Here is a 20,750-nt window from a genome sequence, read left to right as displayed (position 1 = left end):
AGAAAAGAAAAAATTCTGACCAGTCAGGGCTACAGAGAATAATTTGACTCTATAGCTCCCCCAAAAGGGGCTACAGGTTTCCTTTATCACAAAGCACATTTTGAGATTTAAAGCATCGTGGTGCCACAGTATTTTGGGAGTGCCGCCTGGAGCTGATGCTAAGAGATTTATGGTATCTCAGAAATGTTGACTTGAGCCTGAACTAGAGGATTTATGACATTCCAGGTATTTCCATGTCCCGAGACTTGGCCCTGTCCCACGGGAATCCGGGATTTATGACTTCCGATTAAAGGGTGTTAGTTTAAAATGTTCACATAGTCGTGGTTCTATAATCATTCACTTAAGGATGGGATGTAGCCCTTTGTGACTTCTGTATTGCCTGAATGAGTTTGTTGGGGAATATAAGCTGTAGAGGGAGAGAAGAGAACGGAAGAACAAGGAGAGACTGGAAACAAAGAAGGAAACCATCAAGAGAGTGAGTGTCTTTTTCCCTAAGCCCCTTAGATAAAAGTCTAGTTCACACCAACGCTGTGGATTATTTCCCTTTGAGCCCGTGCTGCCGGGAGGACCAGCCTCCAGGCAGTGATACGTGGCTGGCGCTTATTGCAGCCTGCATACAATAACTCCCAAATGGAACCATCCTCACCCACAGAGGAACAGGTAAAGAAAAGATGGTACGCGCACACAATGGGATTCTTCAGTCACAAAGAAAAACAAAGTTACACCATTTGCAAGAAAATGGATACAACAGGAAAGAATCGCATTAAATAAATTGAGTCAGTCTCAGAAAGACAAATGCATTGTGGTTTACAGATTTTTCTTTTAAAGGTTAAATAAAACAATGTCAGTAGTTAAGACATAAATCAGAATGGTGTCTTGAGAAGAGAGGGAAGGGAACAGGGGGCAGGGTATGTTTAAAACAAATAAGTTAAAATAAATTAGATCATTCTTGGTTACATAGAAAATTTGATGCTAGCTTGGGCTATATGAAACGCTATCTCAAAAATACATATATAAAATTTATACAGCTTTTATAAATATATATTTTTCTTTATTTTATCAAAAAGGAGATCGAGAAGGGTGTGGCAGCACACACCTTTTACCCTAGCACATGGGAGGTAGAGACAGATCGATCTCTATGACTTTGAGCCTAGCCTTGGCTACACAGTGAGACCTTGTCAAGAGAGGGGAGAACCCTGATGAAAAGAGATTCTGAAGTTGAATCTCAGTGGCTGAAGTCTTTCATCTCCTAGAACATTCTATACGGTCCAACATGAGGTAGAGGATTTATCTTACCTACGGAAAGACTCCAGCTTTTGTCCCAGTCTCTAAAACTTGTGTGTCTGCTGGTATGTGTGCACACAGGGCTTCACTCTGTAGCCCAGGTTAGACTCAAACTTCCATTCGCCCTCCCGCTTGCTGGGGTGACAGGCGTGGGCCACCACACTGGGCTCCAGGAGCGCTTTCTGACAACGTGGAATCTACTAGGGTCCTGGGAGACCCCCAGACATGTGACGCTCCCCACACTGGGTGGCCAGTCTCTCTGGAGGCTCCTTCATTCACCTGCGTGGGGTCCGGCTGTTGAGGCGTCACATTCCTCAGTTCCGCACCGCTACCTCGTAACATGATTCATCTCTATGTCCGCGGTACAGTTGCCGTTGCTCACCGAGGAATACTGGATGGGGACACCAAACATCCAACCTCAGTCAGGGCCTCTTCAATAAACAGTCTTCCCGGTGAAGGGTTCAAAGAGCAGGCCCACTTGCCCCTAAGCAGTGGCCACAGGCACACGGGCAGGGCTTAGGAGACAGGCCTGCCTCATGACCTCAGCCCTCTGCAGTCTGAGGCAGGAGGATCAGGAGTTAGAGGTCAGCCTAGGAGGCACAGAGAGCCGTTGTCTCAAAAACCTGGGAGAGAGCTGGGTGCAACGGCACACACCTGTAATCCCAACACTGGGGAAGATAGAGGCAGGTAGACCAAGTTCAAGGCCAGCCTTGGCCAGACAGTGAGTTCAAAGGAGAGCCTGATCTCAAAAAAAAAAAAGAACAGGACTGGAGAGATGGCTCGGAGATTAAGAGCACTGGCTGCTCTTCCAGAGGTCCTGAGTTCAACCACATGGTGGCTCACAACCACCTGTAATGAGATCTGGTGCCCTCTTTTGGTGTGCAGGGATACATGCAGACAGAACACTGTATACATAATAAATAAATAAATCTTAAAAAAAAAAAAAAAATCCCAGCACCCAGGAGGCAGGAATCTCTGTGAGTTTGAGGCCAGCCTGGTTTACAGAGCAAGTTCCAGGGTAGCCAGGGCTACACAGAGAAATTCTTTTCTCAAAAATCAAAAAACTAAAAAGAGCAGAAAATAACAATGAAAACCAAAGTGGGGAAACCATGTGTGCACGGTCCCGATATCCCCTCTAGAGACACACTCGGCGTGGCCCAGCCTCCTCCCCCCAGATCCCCACCAGATCCCCACCAGATCCCATTCCTGAAGTCTCCACTCCCTCCCAGTGGTGCACGAGCTGGGGACCTGGGAAGCCCCGGCTCCCGATGCCATGCTGCCCCCTCCCTGAGAAAATCCCAGAAAACAGGTCCGTGCTCCACCCAGACCCCTCGGCTTCCTCCCTTGCGCCTCTGTACGCACCTCATTATTCCCGGAGGTTCTGGACCGGAGAGATCGACCTGGAGAAACAAGAGAAACGTCAGAAAGAAAAAGAGAAGGGCTCCGGGAATCATGGGAAGAGAGTGTCTGAAGGTGGTCAGTCCTCTTCGGCCTCTGCATTGATGCAGGGCAGGGAAGAGCCAGGTATGGTGAGGCATACTTTAGAGGTAGACCAGTAATTCAAGGTCATCTCTGGTTACATACAGATTTTGAGGCCAACCTAGATTTACATGAAACCCATTCTCAAAAAAAAAAAAAAAAAAAAGAGGCCAGAAAGATGGCTCAGTGGTTAAGCACACTGGCTGCTCTTCCAGAGACCTGGATTCAATTCCCAGCACCCACATGGCAGCTCACACCCATCTGTAACTCCAGCTCCACGGGATCTGACGCCCTCTTCTGGCTGCTGGGGGAACTGTGTGAATGTGGTGCATACACACACACACACACACACACACACACACACACACACACACACACGCAGACTAGTGACGTCCACGCGTGTTAACAAAACAAAACATAAAGCCAGGCGTGGTGGCGCACACCTTCAATCCCAGCACTGGGGGCGGGGGCAGAGGCAGGCGGATCTCTGTGAGTTCAGGGCACCCTGATCTACATACTGGATTCCAGGTCAGCTTGGGCTACAGAGTGAGACCCTGTCTCAAAAACAAAATTATTTGCTCAAGGGCCCAAATTCCATCTCTGTCCTTCAGCGCCGGTGTGACCTTGGGCCCAGCGACTTAACCTCTCTGTCTCAGTTCCCTCAACTACCTAGCTGGGTTAAGTGGAAACTACCTCCTTTGTGAGAAGGGAGCTGTAGACACTGGGGACGTGGCTGAGAAGGACGCGGACAGCCCCCCCCCTTCGGGAGCATTGATAACGATGATGACGGCGATAATCACGGCAGCTAATGCATTCCCAGTGTGCAGCTCCCAGACAGCAAGTGCCGCGCTGACCATGTCATCCCACCCTTCTGACAGATGAGGAAACTGAGTCACAGAGATGAAGTCACTTGCACGCGCCCACCCCCCTTACCCCCGACATAATCACTAAAACAGGGGCTATCGTTTAGGTTTATCTGGGCGGAGGAGTGGGCTCTGCCATGTAGCCCAGGCTGGCTTCCCACTTACAATCCTCCTGCCTCCACCTCCCAAGCGCTGGGATGACAGAGGCCCACGGCACGGTGCCCATCTTAGAGTATGGCTTTTGCACGTCACCCCAAAAGGCCCATGTGCTAAAGGTCTAGATTCAATGCGAGCTTTGTGGAACTGTAGGAGGCAGAGCCTAGTGGAAGGAAGGTAGGTCACTGGAGTGTGACCTTGAAGGAATTATTGGGACCCTGATATATTCATTCTCTCCCTCACGGCCTCTTTTTTTTGTTGTGGTTGCGTTGGTTTGTATACATGTTTTGGATTTTTGAGGCAAGTTCTCCTGTAGCACAGGCTGACCTATGTAGCAGAGGATCCTGCTGACCCTGACAGTTCCCGCCAAGTCCTCTGTGCCCACTGTCCCCTGGAAGAGACACTCATGTCCCCACACGATGACCACGAGGCTGGCCTGGGTGAGATTGAAGGTGGCGGGCGTTCTGTGAGCGGTCAGAGAGGGTGCTGTAGAGGGGGAGGGAGGCAGAACCAGTGTGACGGGCGGGGCCGCTTTGTTTCATGCTCGAGGGGAAAAGTCAGTCACGAAGCAGGGCCTTCTATGACTGACAGTCACTCTGCGGCTGTGTGCCTGCCACAGGCAGGCTGGCCACGTACAGCATGCGTCCTTCCTACACACAGCACAGGCCCCTGTGCAGACCACAGTGGCCTTCAGAGCTAGCGCTTAGAGAAAAGTGTGGTCTGTGAAAAGTGAGGGGCTACGGGGGTGTGGCTCAGTGGTAGAGCCCCTGCCTAGAATCCCCCAGTGAGGGTCTGGGGGTGTGGCTCAGTGGTAGAGCCCCTGCCTAGAATCCCCCAGTGAGGGGCTGGGGTGTGGCTCAGTGGTAGAGCCCCTGCCTAGAATCCCCCAGTGAGGGGCTGGGGTGTGGCTCAGTGGTAGAGCCCCTGCCTAGAATCCCCCAGTGAGGGGCTGGGGTGTGGCTCAGTGGTAGAGCACCTGTTTAACACACACAAAGCCCGGATCCCATCTCCAGTACTTCAAAATCAAAAGCAAAACACTAAGACTTCCCAGCTGTACTGTGGAGGAACTCCACGATGTTGGGGACATGTGTCTGTCTGTGGATGCTCGGGACCAAGACTGTACATAGCAGGGACTTCTTTGCAGTGGCCCTGGCACTGGCAAGTGGGCGGGCGGGCGGGGGAATGTATGGGGGCGGGGGGGGGGGGAGGAGACGACACTCACCAGACTTGCGCCTCAGGTATTTGAAGACAGCTATGCCGATGATGCCGATGATGATGATGCCGACGCAGATGCAGATGCCGACGATGGCGCCTGTGCCTGAGCCTGAATCCTGCCGCACAGGGTCCTCTGGAAAATGAGAGAGTGGGTGAGACAAGTTATCCAGCTTTCACGTCACCCCGGCATCTCTGAAACAATGCCCCACGTGTCCTGTGGGGAATCCCATCTCCCTCAGGCTCCAGTGCTCGGGTGTTGACCACATTTTATGAGTCCTCCAGTGGGGTGTCTGTTTTGAGATGGGAGCTCCTGTAGCACAGGCTGGGCTCAGACTTGCTCCGTGGCCAAGGAGAACCCCATTTGCCCATTTCTCCCCCCTCCCTCTCTCCCAGCACCTGGTAGATGGGGTGCTGCAGCTCGAACCCAGGGCCTCCTGCATGCTAAGCAAGCGGCTGAGGTTTTCATCACACACACACCCGGTCTAGCCTGGTCAATCGGAACGTCCCAGTCTCCCTGGCTGCTGTTACCTGGTCCAGATGTCAGATGGGACTAACATGGACCAATGAGCACCAGCTTGGGACTTGGGGTAAAGCTACTGCACGCAACATCTTCCCTCCGAGGGAAGATCCTGCCTGATATTTAACCCAGCATAAGGAAGGCAGGGTTAGGTAATGTGGGTTGACTTTTTAAAGAAAAATTCTGACTATTACTTGAGACAAGGTCTCACTCCATAGCCCAGGCTGACCCAAACGGTCGTCACTACTGCTTTAGCCTTCCGAGTACTGAGATTACAGCTGTGCACGCCCACACCGGGCCTCGGAGATAAGAGATGTCAAGAGAACTCCTGGGTGGCGTGGGTCTAGCACCTGGATCTATCCATAACTGAAGCTGCACGCTTTCAGCACATTATCTTTCCCAGGAAAACTGACAGTTGTTGATGTGTGTGTGTTTGCGTACGTGTGCACACGCGCCTGCCGTGGTGGCTAAGTGGAGGTCAGAAGACAGCTTGTGGAAGGCGGGTCTCTCCTTCCACTGAGTGGGCCAGGGATTGAACTCAGGTCGTCAGGCTTGGCAGCCAGCGCCTTTATCCACTGAGTCATCGCCGTGAGACCCGCCCTTCCCTTTCAGTCTCACTTGGCCCAGTTGTAGCTGGTAGAGTTACGTCCAGTACGCTTGGAGAGGGCTTTCTGGGTCTTTAGGTCAGAGCTATCCCACACCTGCCGCAGCCTGGGCTGATGAAATCTGTGACCTATGACCCGACACCCCCAGATCCACCCCTGGGGGCCATCCTGCTCTACCCTCCCCTCCTGGTCTGAGGACATCTCACCTGTAACTCGGACGGTTATTTGATTCTGCCCGGACCCTAGGGGGTTGGTGGCATTGCAAATGAAGGTCACATTATGCATAGTGTTCATGTCCACGGTGGCGATTAGGAGCTGATTGTCCTGGGCCTCGGTGGTATTGGGCAGAGGACCTGTGGACCTGGGGGAGACAAAATGGTGAGCAGGCGGCCTCTGCTGATGGGGCATCCGCGGCGTGGTAGGGACGTAGACCCGCGCTGGCCACATACAGGCCAGCAGACAGCAGTAGTCATGCTTCCAGGCTCTCTTCCATACGGCCACCAGAGGGCGCGCCGAACCCAATTCCACTTCCAGGGCTCCCAGACCCGGGCCTCACTCTCTGCGAACCCCCATGTTCCATGTGATGCGCCCCTCTTTTTCAGCACCTGCTACTCTCCCTGGTGCACATTCACAGGAACCTCCCGCTCCACACGCCAACACCCCAGTTAGGCCTTTGCAGAAGCAACGGCTGATGGACAGAAATACATTTGCAAATGTTGTTCCCTTTACCCACCATGACCTTTCTCCTCGGGAAGAGCTCTGTCTGGCCTCCTTCACTCCTGTGGTCCCGCCCCACTGTTTCTCCCGCAAAGGAAACCCCTATTCCTACCCCCCACCGATGTTTTACCTACCCCAGACATTTCCCAGACATTCTTTATGGGTTTATTTTGCTTGGTGAGGCAGTGCTCAGAACCACTGGGACTCTGGTCAACCCTATGCACCACGCAGGGTTGGAGGATGGGCCCTGAGAAAACACTCGAGCAGGGAGGTGTGTGTGGGGGCAATGGAAGTGTGGAGTTCTGAGTACTTGACTGAGATAAGGTGGAAGCATTAGCCATCCATCCAACTTGACAGCCTCCCTTGGGTAGTTGGCACAGTCTAAGAGTGGATGCTTTTATGTTTGCTTAGTGTTGTTTTTGAGACAGGGAGGGTCTGGCTGTGTAGCCAAGGGTGGCATGGAACCAGCAATCCTCCTGCCTCAGCCACTCAGTATGGAGATGACAGACATGCACCACCATGCTCTGTGTGTCCTGTCCCCCTCCCCTGCTTTTCTTGCCTTGAGGCTAGAACCCATGCTAAATAATCACTGACCAAGAAGCCAAACTCCCAGCCCCTCACTGGGGGATTCTAGGCAGGGGCTCTACCACTGAGCCACACCCCAGCCCCTCACTGGGGGATTCTAGGCAGGGGCTCTACCACTGAGTCACACCCCAGCCCCTCACTGGGGGATTCTAGGCAGGGGCTCTACCACTGAGCCACACCCCCAGCCCCTCACTGGGGGATTCTAGGCAGGGGCTCCACCACTGAGCCACACCCCAGCCCCTCACTGGGGGATTCTAGGCAGGGGCTCTACCACTGGACCACACCCCAGCCCCTCACTGGGGGATTCTAGGCAGGGGCTCTACCACTGAGCCACACCCCCAGCCCCTCACTGGGGGATTCTAGGCAGGGGTGCTACCATTCAGTCAGGCTCCCAGTTCTACAGATCAAATCTGTGACGTCAGTTCCTTCCACTGAAAACTGGTAAATGTGTTAAACAGACTGGCTAATGTGGTCTGGTCACCAACCACCATGGCAGGATCACATAGTTAAAAATAATATAAAAACAGTCTGTTGTATTTTTAGAAAGGCTTTCACCATGTAGATCAGGCTGGCCTTGAACTCGAGACCCACTCACCTCTGCCTGTGGAGTGCTGTGGTTAAAGGTGTGTGCCACCACACCTGGCCCTAAGGACAGGTTAAATAATTGCATTAAAATATGGGCAGGGTCTGGTGGCGACCCCAGGAATCCCAGCAAGCCGGAGGCTGAGGTAAATGGATCATCAATTCCTCCACCACACCTCCAGTCCCAGAACTTGGGAACCTGAAGCAGCAGGATGGCAGTGTGTTCTAGGCCAGCCATGATGAGACTGTCTCAAAAAGCAATAAATGGGGCCTGATGACCAGACTTCTACCCAGGACACACTTGCTGGAAAGAGACAACCAACTCCTGCAAGTTGTCCTCGGACCTCCACATGTACACTGTGGCAGTGGGGGCCTACTCTCCACAAAATAAGTAAATAAGTGCAATAAATAACTTTTCAAAACACCGAATTAGGTGCAGTGACATATTACTGGGAGAACCCTTGGGTTGGATTTGGGATTTTTTTTGAGCATTCATTTGGAAAATTCCTATGACTGTGTATTTGAAAATTTTCTCTACCAAGATGGTGGAGAAAACAGGGTTGTGAAACTATGTACTTTTTAAAATGTTGTTAAGATGGAGCGCAAGTTGTGGAAACTGCTCCTGGGGCAAGATTATAGTTGTCGGGGACCAGAGAAAAAGGCAGGGGTGTGTGTGTGTGTGTGTGTGTGTGTGTGTGTGTGTGTGTGTGTGTGTGATTAACCAAAGACACAGTAGCTGCTTTGGGAGGTGGGTGGCTATACCCCAGCACACACACTGTTTTTGCTTCTAATGGAACTGTTTGAACGTTCTAGAAAGGTTGAGTGCTGTGGGATGGTCTCTATGTTAAATTGCTCTGATTGGTCAATAAATAAAACACTGATTGGCCAGTGGCCAGGCAGGAAGTATAGGCGGGACTAACAGAGAGGAGAAAAGAAAGAACAGGAAGGCAGAAGGAGTCACTGCTAGCTGCCGCCAGGACAAGCAGCATGTGAAGATGCTGGTAAGCCACGAGACACGTGGCAAGGTATAGATTTATGGAAATGGATTAATTTAAGCTATAAGAGCAGTTAGCAAGAAGCCTGCCACGGTCATACAGTTTGTAAGCAATATAAGTCTCTGTGTTTACTTGGCTGGGTCTGAGCGGCTGTGGGACTGGCGGGTGACAGAGATTTGTCCTGACTGTGGGCCAGGCAGGAAAACTCTAGCTACAGTTGAGCCAAATTATTTTTGAAAAAAAAAAGAAAGAAGCCTAATAAAAACTATGTTATTTATACATTTGGGCAGGTGGCAGGGAGCTTGCCTAGAAAATCCCAGTGAAGGGGCTGGGCGCGTGGCTCGGTAGTAAAGTTTTTCTAGTGTGTATGAGACCCTGGATTCCAACCTGCAATGAAAAAAAAATCACCCTTTTCTTTTTATTTTTTCATTGTGTTTTTCCTGCAGGTACGTCCATGTGAGGGTATCGTAAACAAAGATGAGGTCTTTATTTATGTGGGTGCTGGGGATCAGTCTCAGGTCCTCACGCTCGTACCGCTAGCACTTTCCCAACACCCCTTCCCTCTTCTTACACCCTCAGCCTCCACGTGAATTTGGAGCTTCTAATAGCTAACGTCTTCATCTGTGCACTGGAGTAACTGGTTGGCTTCAGGGGCAGCTGGGATGACTCAGGCTTCAGGGGAGGAAGGGGCGGGGCAGCTGGGATGACTCAGGCTTCCAGGGGCGGAAGGGGCGGGCCATCTGGAGCCAAATGGCTGGGGATGAAGGCAGGCATTTTTGATTTGCTTCTGTCCTTTGGGGACTCACCCAGGGACTTGCCAGTATTAAGCTATTGTCCTAGCACCGTGTGACCTTTAACCTGCACAGGGAAGGGGAATCCCGAGGGGTATGGTATAAAAAAATCCCAGGAGAGCTAGGAGCCATGGTCTGGAGCAGTTCACCTCAAAAATCCCCATCACAAGATGAAATTTTTACTGGGAATATAGAATGATTCTACCTGTTTTGTTTTTATTTTATGTTCATACTGCACGTATGTCTATGTGAGGATATCAGATCCCCTGGAACTGGAGTTATACAGACAGTCGTGAGTTGCCATGTGGGTGCTGGGAATTGAACTCAGGACCTCTGGAAAAGAAGCCAGTGCTCTTAACCTCTGAACCATCTCTCCAGCCCCTATTTATTTATTTTTGAACCTCACTGTGTAGCCCTGGCTGTCCTGGAACTTACTATGCAGACCAGGCTGGGCTCCAACTCACAGATCCGCCTGCCTCTGCCTCCCGAGTGCTGGGATTAAAGGTGTGCGCCACCATGCCCAGCTCTTCATTGTTCCTATATTCTCCCCTCTCTCGGACTGTGGGTTCTGACCCCAGCCCTCCTCCCACACGGCCAATCCCCGGTCCCCGTCACTTACGTGCTCCATTTGTAGTCGGTGGGCTCTGGTTTGCTGCGAGCATCACAGGTCAGGGCCACATCAGTGCGACCGACATACCAGTTGTTGTCATAGCCAGAGATGGACACCTCAGGTGGGTCTGGAGAGAATGGACACGGAGGCTGAGATCTGGACAGTGTCTGAGGGGCCCCTCTCCTGAGCAGCAGGCTCAGGCAGCCTTGGAGATCAGCCCATGATGGACAGGGCTGGGCAGCCTCAGTCGGGGACACAATGGGGACTTCCCGCCCAGATCCTTCCTTTAACTGTGTTCTCCTGGAACAGGCCCTGGTTTGTCTTTGGTGTCATGTGAGCAGACCTTTTTGGACATTCCAAATACGGAGGAGCACATTCAAGGCTCTGGGAAGTCCTGGAGGAGAGAGCCCAGGGTAGGCAACGATGGGAAGGAAGGTGTGTAGACTCTCTCAAGAACGTGTATAGGAGCCAGGTATTAATCACAGCACTTGGAGGACTGAGGCAGGAGGATCATGAGTTTAAGGGCAGCCTGGGCTACATTGGGAGATCCTATTTCAACTCGTTCCCTGAAAAGTGATCTCGAGTTGATATTGTTGATGGGCTTGGTAGAGACAGAGTACAGGACAGTGAAGCAGATGATATTGAGTAGGAGGGTAGCTCATTCCTAGGGGAGTCAGAGCCAAAGACATTAGGGGGTAATATTAAGATAAAGGTAGTAAGACAGGTGTGTGTGTGTGTGTGTGTGTGTGTGTGTGTGTGTGTGTACATGCAGGAGCTTAAATCCCTACAGTCCTACATGGTAACCACCATATTGGTTACAGCCACACAGACTCTCAGGGCTTCAGAGGCGGCTGGTCTGAGACACACAATTCTGAAGATTTAGTCCGGCAAGAAAAAATGTAAAAGGTCTCACCGAGACTGTCTGAGAAATCATTCATGTGTCAAAATGACAATCTTGGGCCAGCGAGATGGTTTAGTGGGTGCCTGTCACCTGGCCAATGACCTGAGGTCAAGCCTCAATTCTTTTTTTTTTTTTTCTTTTCTTTTTTCTTTTTTTGGTTTTTCTGAGACAGGGATTCTCTGTGTAGCTTTGGTGCCTGTCCTGGATCTCACTCTGTCGATCAGGCTGGCCTCGAACTCACAGAGATCCTGCCTCCTGAGTGTTGGGATTAAAGGCGTGCACCACCTCCCGGCTCAAGCCTCGATTCTTACACAGTGGAAGGTGGGAATTGAGGGACTGAGTTCCACACATGCACCGCATGTCTACCCTCGACACATAAATACATAACATACATACACATACATAAACGTAATACAAATTTTAAAAACATTAACCTTCTGGACATTTTGGATTGGGTAAAATCCATTACGAGTGTTAATTGGGTTTGGGTCTGTTTCTGAGCATGTCATAGCCCAGCCTCAAATGATCCTCTGACCTTAGCCTCCTGAGTGCTGGGTTCCGAGTGTGCACCACCACACCAGACTTACACGGTCTCATGTAGCCCGGGCTGGAGTTGAAGGTGTTCCTATCAAGTCCTAGGATGACTTTGAACTTGTGGCCTCCACGTCCTGAGTGCTGGGATTGTAAGTGTGTGCTACCACAGCGGGCTTATGAGGTGCCGGGGTTCAAACCTACGGCTTTGTGCACGTTAGCTCAGCACTCTGCCAGCTGGGCTAGATCCCTAGCCCTCGTCTAAGGCGCTGAAATAAGATGGTCATCAGGAAATCTGAAACCGACTCCCTGGCTCTGTCCATGTCGACCAGGCTAGGCAGCTAGGGGAGGTGACCCTGGGCCCACAAAGTGTGAGGCCCCACCCACAGAACACAGCTAAGGACGTGTGGAGACAGAGCAGACAGTCCAGAGACGAGCCTGTGTAGACTGCCCGGCGGTGTAGACTACCGTGGAGGACCATGTGAACACTGACGGGGTTCAGTGTTACACGGTGGGGAGGGGCGGGGAGTCAACATAGCCAGCCCACGGTTGGGGCAGTGGAATGTGAACGCGCAGACTGGCGTCTGGGGGAAGGGGACCATGCTGGGCAAACAGTGGGTGTCTTAGATGACCAGGGTAGAAAAAGTAAGGGGGGCCATGAAGCAGAAGCAATGACAGCTCCCCAAGCCGGTGGTCTGGGGAGCGGGTGCAGCCGGTGATGAGTTTAGTATAGACAGCGGGGAGAGAGAGGCAGCCGGCGTTTCGTGCGCATGTGCAGACACTTACAGGGCAAGGAAAGAGTCACAGTTTGCAGGTCCGGCCCCGAGAGGCTTTCGTGATCCACCCGGCAGGTGATGCTCTTGCCATCCGCCTGGCTCGAGGGCACCAAGGAGAAGACGCTGGTGACTGTGTAGGTGCCCTTCTGGGGCCCCGGCTCCTGAGTTTCATGGATGCTTCCATTCAGGTTTGAGAGCCAGTGGATCCGCGGCGCAGGGCGGCCACCAGTGGAGCTGCATTTAGCTACTTCCTGCAGCTTCAGGGTGGGAGCGGGCTTCAGGGCCTCTGCAGTGGTTGTCGGTCGGGCTATAAGAACCATTGAAGACACATCATTTCACAGGCCGTTCAGCAGCAGGAGGAAGAGGGCCCTTTACCCTCGGTTTTTTTTTTTTTTTTAGACAAGAGCTCACTGTGTAGCCCAGGCTGGCCTTGAGCTCATGAGCCTCTAGTTTCAGGCTCTGTGGCAGTGGGAATACAGGTTCCTGACATTACGCTTGGTGTTGAAGGGGCAATTTTAAGGCATGGGATGGTCAATTTGAAATCCTAGCTCTGGGCCGGCAAGATGGTTCAATGGATAGTGGTACTTGCCACCAAGCCTGAGAGCCTGAGTTCAATCCCCAGGACTCACAGGATAGACGAACAATTGCTGTAGCTTGTCCTCTGACTGCCTCATGTACATCATGACACATGTGTACAGGCACACAAATCAAATATAATGAAGAAAAAAAAATCTTAACTCTGTTCCTGAAGAGCCAGAGAGATGTAGACAAGTCCACATCAAAGGGAGGTAATAAGAATACACAGGTCGAGCCGGGCGGTGGTGGCGCACGCCTTTAACCCCAGCACTTGGGAGGCTGGCAGATCTCTGTGAATTTGAGGCCAGCCTGATCTACATACAGAGTTTCAGGTCAGCCAGGGCTACATATCGAGACCACATCTCAACAAAGGTTTGGGCCTCTGGGGTGCAGGGTCTGCAATCCCAGTACTCGGGAGCAGAAACTGGGAGATCAGGAGGTCACAGTCATCCTCAGCTACATCGCAACTTGGAGGCTAGTCTGGGCTGCATGGATCCTGCCTGGATCTTTTGACTTGGAGGATATGTCACGTCCCAAGGGTGTTACCCAAGCCTTCTTGCTTTTGGCTAGCTCCCTGCTCCTCTGGCCCGGGGATTCCATCTCCTCACCCCAACACTTACCAAGCACCTGCAGGCTGATGCTGGCACTCTTGCTGCCTGAGGGGAACGTGGCAAACTGACATTCATAGACACCTTCATCTTCAGCACGTAAGTGGGACATGGCCAGAGATGCGTTCCATGAATCTCTGTCCAGCGTGGAAGCCAAGAACTTCACCCTCTCTGGGTCCGTGATGCTGGGCCCCTTCTTGGGATGGAAGACAGCCACGGTAGAGCGGGAGCCATCTTGATTCTTTTTCATCCAGGTTACTTGGGTGACTGTAATCTCATTCTCCGTAGGCGTTAGACTACAGACCAAGGTGGTAGACTCGTCCAAGATGCCAGTCACATTGGTGAGCGCATGCACGGATACACTGGAAACTGTGAAATCAGTGTTATTAGTTCAATCCTTTATCTTAAAGATTTATTTGTGTGTTAATTTGCTAGCATGTATGTATGTGCACCACATGTGTGCAGTGCCCATGAAGGCCAGAAGGGGGCATCAGATTCCTCCCCTCCCCAACTTAAGTTACAGAGGGTTGTGAGTCTCCATGTAGGTGCTGAGAACTGAACCCAGGTCCTCTGCAAGAGCAGTCAGTGCTCTTAACTGCTGAGCCATCTCTTCAGCTCCTTATTTTATATTATTATTATTATTACTATTATTATTATTATTATTATTATTATTATTATTATTATTAGAGAGAGGGCCTCAGTATATAGACCGGCTGGCCTGGAACTCACAGAGACCTGCCTATCTCTGCCTCCTAAGTGCTGGGATTAAAGGCGTGTGCCACCACCCTGGGCTAGAGGCACCACCTATAAATGGGTAAATGGAGGCACAGAAGGTTTTGCTAGGGGATCACACAGGCTTATGACGACAAAGTGGATTTGAACCTGGGCCATCCATAGTCACTCCACTAGGCCCTCCACACTAGTTGAATACAGTGTCAGGTATCCCCGATGGCAAGGATAATGACTTCAGAGTTAAGTTCTGGGAATCCAAACACTGCCTTGATGAGCCGTGAGCCACCACCTCCGTCAATACTTTCTTGAAGTTGCAGCCCTGGGCCAGCAGTTCGCCTCACCCCGAGCTCCCTGAGGTGCCACCCTCTCAAACAATGGGGCCAGAGCTCCTGCTTGCTCGTGGGCAGCGCCTGGACTTGCTCAGTGGTAGAGCCCGGCACCAGAATTCCCGAGTGAGGGGCTGGTTTCGGTGTCCAATCCAGCACAAGGAATGAATGAGTCACAGGGGCCGGGGGTGAGGGGGAGAGGCTATTCCTCACGGTGCCGGGTGTGGCACCAGAAAATTTAGCGGACATGAGTCACTGATTTCTCCTGTTGGGGATGGAGAGGGACATCAAGGTTTTTATTCTGGCGCCTAGGCTCGCCTGAAACTCCCGGTAAGCCTTCTGCCTCATCCTCCCCGGTACTAGGATGGCCAGCGTGCCCGATTTTTCTGGAATCTGTGTCCCGGAATCCAGACATCGGACTCTGGGCCAGGAAGAAGGGATCAGATGGCCCGGGGTGGGGTGGGGTCCCCCCGGTGCTCACGGGTGGGATTACTCACCGGCTCTCCCGAGCGCGCAGCACAGCAGCAGCAGCAGCCGCAGTAGGCACAACCCTGCGGGAAGAGTGCGGCGATCCATGCGGTTCGGGAGCCGATTCAGCTCCTCCTCGGTTCACACGGACCGCGGAGGCCCTGGGACCCCCACGTAGCCGCGCTGAAGCTAGAGGACGCGAGCGGCGACTGGCACTGCCCAGTTAGGGCCGCGGGCGCGCAGGCGCATCCGGGTCCCCGCCCCGCTCCGGGGTGGAGCCGGGAGGCGGGTCTGGAATTCCAGCGCCCAGCAAGCGGCCACTGGAGGGTCTCTGGTGGGTCTGGGCTAAAGTGAGACCTTGTTTCAACCATCAATAAAAACAAAACAAAACAAAAACAGAAGAAAGAGCGGCGGCGGGGAGGGCGGGGGAAACCAAAAGGAAGCCAGGGCTCGGGACAAGCCTGTGTCAGACTAGTTAAACCTAGTGTATTATAAATCTCAGCGCTTGCGAGACCGGAGGCAGGAGGATGAGAAGTTCAGAGTCATTTTGAACTACACAGCGAGTTTGAGACCAGCCTGAGCCATATGAGATCATCCTGGATTTTTTAAAAAATTAAATAGGATAAATTAATTTTATTTAAAAAAGTAATAAAATAAATTTAAATAAAAATAGATTAATGGGTGAAAAAAGCCTCTAAAATCCCAGAGCTCTGGAGGCAGGGGCAGGTAGATCTGTCAGCCTGGTTCACATAGGGTTCCAGGCCAGCCAGGACTACATTGTGAAACTTGGTGTCAAAAAGAATATGTAGGGTGTCATATAGCGCAGGCTGGCCTCAAACTGCATTCTAGGCCAGTAGTTCTCAACCTTCCTAATGCTGCGACTCCCTTAATGTTGTGCTGACCCCCAGCCATAAAATTATTTGTGTTGCTACTTCATAACTGTAATTTTGCCACTGTTATGAATCATAATATAAATATCTGATAGGTGACCCCCAAGGGGTCGCAACCCACAGATTGAGAACCCACCGCTGGTCTAGGCTAACCTTGAACCTTGGATCTTCCTGCCATCACCCGCAAGTGCAGGAATGATAGATATGTGCCCACAAGGTCAGCCCACGTTTTTTTCTGAATGGGATCAGAGGGGCAGGTCTCCTGGAAATCTCTGGATTTTTTCTGTGGCATTTCCACACTGAGAGCCTGTGGCCACTGTGTTCCTCCTCCGAACATGGGGGTTTCCCTTCCCTTGGGTCTCCCCATTGCTGTGGCAGAGACCGCAGATCTTAGTGAGCTGGAGGCCAGCTTGGTCTACCTAGTGAGTTCCAGGACAGCCAGGGCTACACAAAGAAACCCTGGCTAGAAACCGCCCCCTCCAAAGGAAAAAGTTCTGTCAGTTCCCCACTACCCCATCCCGTAAGTAGACGTAGACATCAGCATCTGGTCCTTTCCCACACAAAGGCTGCTCTGTGATTGCGTCTCTGGCCCTGCGTCTTTCTTTCTGGCCAACCTCACACACAGCTTTTTGAGCTTACTGAAGTTGAAAGAAAAGAGAAAAGTCAGATTCCTGGGGAAGCTCACACCAACCTTTACATTTTTCTTCTTCTTCTTCCTCCTCCTCCTCCTATTTGTTGCTGTTTGTTAGCATCTGTTTCCAAGTTTGATAGATTCTAAAACTGCTTTTCAAAGAAGTATGCACTGTGTGTGTGTTCCTTAGTGTGTGTTTATGTATGTAGTGTGTGTATATAGGTATAGTGTGTATGAATGAAGTGTGTAAGTGTGCATGAGTGTGTGTATGTATGTATGTCTTGTGTGAGTGCGTATGTATGAGTAGTATATATGAATGAAGTGTGAGTGTGTGTGAAGGGTCCAGAAATAGGAAGACAGGAATGTACACATAAGATAGTAATATAGGAAAAAGATAGGAATATAAAAATAAGATAAAGATATAGGAGTAAAATTTATAAGCTTAAGAGATGGAAGCTGCCAGCCATCATCTGCCAGCAAATAGGGATTAACCTTTAACGGGGCCTTTCTTTGTTTTATGATGGGCATCTGTCAGCAATCCAAACGTTAGGGTTTTGTTTGTTGTTTGTTTGTTTGTTTTAACGACCGCTCTTTGCAGCCTGGGGTTAGCTATTCTCTCTGCCACTGACAACTGAGTAGACCAAAGGTAACCTTTGATGAGTTACATTGTTTCGTATTCCCCCTGCTATGGGAACTCAGCGATGGGAAAAGTTGCAGGTTTGGGGTAAACATCACTTAGCTGTGTCAGGGAAGACAACGGACTTTTACAAACATTAATTAGCTGGCACCCTCCAAAACCTTGTTAGCAAAACTGTGAATCCTCAAATGCAGTATGTCTCTAAAAGTTTAACTTTGAAATTGTAAAAATTCGTTTGTTCCCGCCTCATGCTTACTTCTTACTATAAAAGGGGGGCTTTAAACCCTCCCCAATTTACCACGTTTCAGAATCCTGAACTCTGGTTGTTCACTCGGCTAGCTGATAAGGATTTTGTGCCCCTGCAGTGATTTTTTTTTCTGGAATAAAGTTTGCTTCTGGTTTCATAGACTTTGGTAGTCTATCCCTGATTTTTTTTTGTGCCCTTGGACCTAACAGTGTGTATGCGTGCATGGAGTGTGTGTGAGTATGTATGTGTAGAGTGCTTGTGTGTGTTTGTGCACACACTCGTACGTGTGTGCGTGTGTGTGTGTGTGTGTATGTGTGCGTGAGTGCATGCGTGCGTGCGTGCGCATATGCACAGGCACACATGCATGCCTTGGTACATGTATGAAGGTCTGAGGACACGCCTTAGTCCGTTCCCCCCTCCTCGCTGTGGGCTCTGAGAATCCAGTCATGAAGCTTGTGAGGGAAGTGCCTGGGGCGCCACAATGCCGCTGGTTCCCTAATTCCTATTGTTATTTTCTAAATGACTAACTCCACCATTTCCTTCCTGCACTACCCTTCCATTGGACACCTCCAGTGCCGGTATCTTTTCGGTTGCCTGCCGAGGTCTGGGTGGGTTTGGCCAAGCGAGCTGGCAGAATTGGGGGTGGGAGCAGGTCCCAGGGTCGGGGCGTACCCGCTAATGCACATATGAATGAATAAAACCAACTTGGCAATGTTCGCTGTTTTCCAGGGAGATTAACACAAAGCCAGGGTATCTTTGATTTCTCCGTTTTCCTCAAATACTTCTAAATCAAATTAATGTCACTGCGAAACCTACAACGGTCTGAAGTAACAAATGATTTTTTTTCCCTCCCACTTCCTCTGGTGAATCTATAGTTTCTTCAGTCGCCCTTCTTGCCAGCCTTTCTTCCTAAGCTAGTGAGAGTCTGGGCTTTGGTTAGGTGTCTGCCACTGATCTGGGCTGTTGTCACTCGGAGGTTGGCTTTTCCCAGTGTGTGAGAGACATCAGGAGGGTGAGGGACCAGTTTCCCTGTGTTTTCCCAGCTGAGCTAATCAGGTCCATCCAACCTTATTTCTGGAACTTCCTTAGAAGCCTATTGCCAGTCACACGGTATTCTCCCTGAGAATACCTGCTCATCCACCTGCTGGGGTGGATGAAAGTGCTTCTCGAAAATAAATAAATTAATTAAATATATATTGCATTTTATCTATTGTGTGTATGTCCGATTTGAGTGTGGATATGATGAATGACTGGAGGTCAGAGGTCAATGAACGTGAATAGCAGCAAAAGAAACCAAAACAGTCGCTCCGTGGGTGAAAAGGGAAAAGTTTATTCCAAACCGCCAAAGCTGGGGGGGGCAGAGAGAGGTGAAAGGGTGGGGGTGGAGGGGAGTGGGGGGTTTGTCCAAACCGCCAAAGCTGGGGGGGGCAGAGAGAAGTGAAAGGGTGGGGGTGGAGGGGAGTGGGGGGTTTGTCCAAACCGCCAAAGCTGTCTTGGGGAGGGGCAGAGAGAAGTGAAAGGGTGGGGGTGGAGGGGAGTGGGGGGTTTGTCCAAACCGCCAAAGCTGTGGGGGGGGGCAGAGAGAGGTGAAAGGGTGGGGGTGGAGGGGAGTGGGGGTTTGTCCAAACCACCAAAGCTGGGGGGGAAGAGAGAAGTGAAAGGGTGGGGGTGGAGGGGAGTGGGGGGTTTGTCCAAACCGCCAAAGCTGTGGGGGGGGGGGCAGAGAGAGGTGAAAGGGTGGGGGTGGAGGGGAGTGGGGGGTTTGAGGGGGGGATTCTCCTGGGTTCTAAGGGAGTGGGTACCTGGGAGGAAGGGAGCCTGGGGGCTGGAGCAGGAGCTTCGAAGTGTATAACAAGCACTTGTGAGTAGGGACTGAGAGAGCCTGGAGGCTACTAGCATGAGCCTCCGTGTGTGTGCCGATACTCACCACAGGTGTAATAGAAGAGCCATATGCCCCTTTTTCTAGAGATAGGGAGGATGACTCCTATTGACAAGTGGGAACCCGGCTTTCCAAGTCCCCGAGGGAATGCCGGCTTTTGTCTGACAGAATTTGGGAAAGGGAATTTCTTTGGACTGACAGTTAATTTGCCAGAGTTGGTCCTTTCCTTCCTCATGTGGGTTCTGGGGATTGAACCCAGGTCATCAAGTTTGGTTGTAAGCGTCTTTACACCGCCCCCCCCCTCCGCCAGTCATCTCTCCAGCCAGAAAATGCCTCTGTGGCTGGAATGGAGGTCTCAATAAACAGGGGAGGTGGAGGAGAAACAGAGTTAGATCCCGGAGGAGGAAAAGGCCACATAGTAGCGAGTATGTAAGTATTTTTGAACGAACTAGGAAGCCCGGGGCTGAAGAGGTGACGAGGTGGTAAAGAGAGCCTCTTGCTTTCCCAGAGGACTCCAGATCCCAGCGTTCACACTGGCCAGCTCAAAACTGCTTATAACTAAAGGTATTTAATCCCAGCCCATGGGACGCAGAGGCCAGCGTGAGTCTATAAAGTGAATTCCAGGACAGCCAGAGCTGTTACACAGAGAAACCCTGTCTCCAAACCAAAAACCACCTCCCCCAAAACAAACAAACAAACAAACAAACAAAAAAACCTTCTTATAACTCCAGTTCTTGGGGATTCAATACCTTCTCGGGCACATGTACACTACCTGCAGCCATACACACAGATATACAGACATAAATTAAAGATAAAAAAAAAAGAAAGAACAGGCAAATAGCTTAGAGCATAGAAGGACTGTCCACCGAACCAAGGTGGGTCTGGTCCTCAGAAGTATATCACCCACGAAGACAATTTTGAGTTTTCTGGGGCACAAGGGGCACAAGCTGGTACCGGCACCAGCTCCCGGGATTCCTTCACTGAAAATGGATCATTCTAGGGCCCTGACATTGGGCATCAATGCCATCTGCAAAAAAAATAAACAGAGCTCTCACCTCATAGAGAATGGAGAGAGTTTTTTTTTTTTTTTTTTAAATTATGTATACAGTGTTCTGCCTGCATGTCTGCCTGCAGACCAGAAGAGGGCAT

The 20,750-nt window shown here is 51.0% G+C and overlaps 1 protein-coding gene across 1 annotated transcript; it reads right to left on the bottom strand.

The window, feature by feature from the left end:
• Positions 1-1,108: 1,108 nt before the first annotated feature.
• On the bottom strand, positions 1,109-15,550 carry LOC114709884 (poliovirus receptor homolog). The gene is made up of 8 exons (XM_028893879.2): positions 15,347-15,550; positions 13,804-14,160; positions 12,618-12,914; positions 10,409-10,526; positions 6,326-6,480; positions 5,005-5,130; positions 2,647-2,684; positions 1,109-1,675 (listed from the first exon to the last, which is right to left on the bottom strand). Exons 1-8 carry the CDS (start codon positions 15,423-15,425, stop codon positions 1,613-1,615), a joined length of 1,233 nt encoding a protein of 410 aa, XP_028749712.1. The 5' UTR covers positions 15,426-15,550; the 3' UTR covers positions 1,109-1,612.
• Between the last annotated feature and the right edge of the window lie 5,200 nt (positions 15,551-20,750).

This window comes from Peromyscus leucopus, chromosome 1, assembly GCF_004664715.2.
Source record: "Peromyscus leucopus breed LL Stock chromosome 1, UCI_PerLeu_2.1, whole genome shotgun sequence".
Taxonomy (NCBI): Eukaryota; Metazoa; Chordata; class Mammalia; order Rodentia; family Cricetidae; genus Peromyscus; species Peromyscus leucopus.
This window is presented reverse-complemented; position numbering and strand designations above follow the sequence as displayed.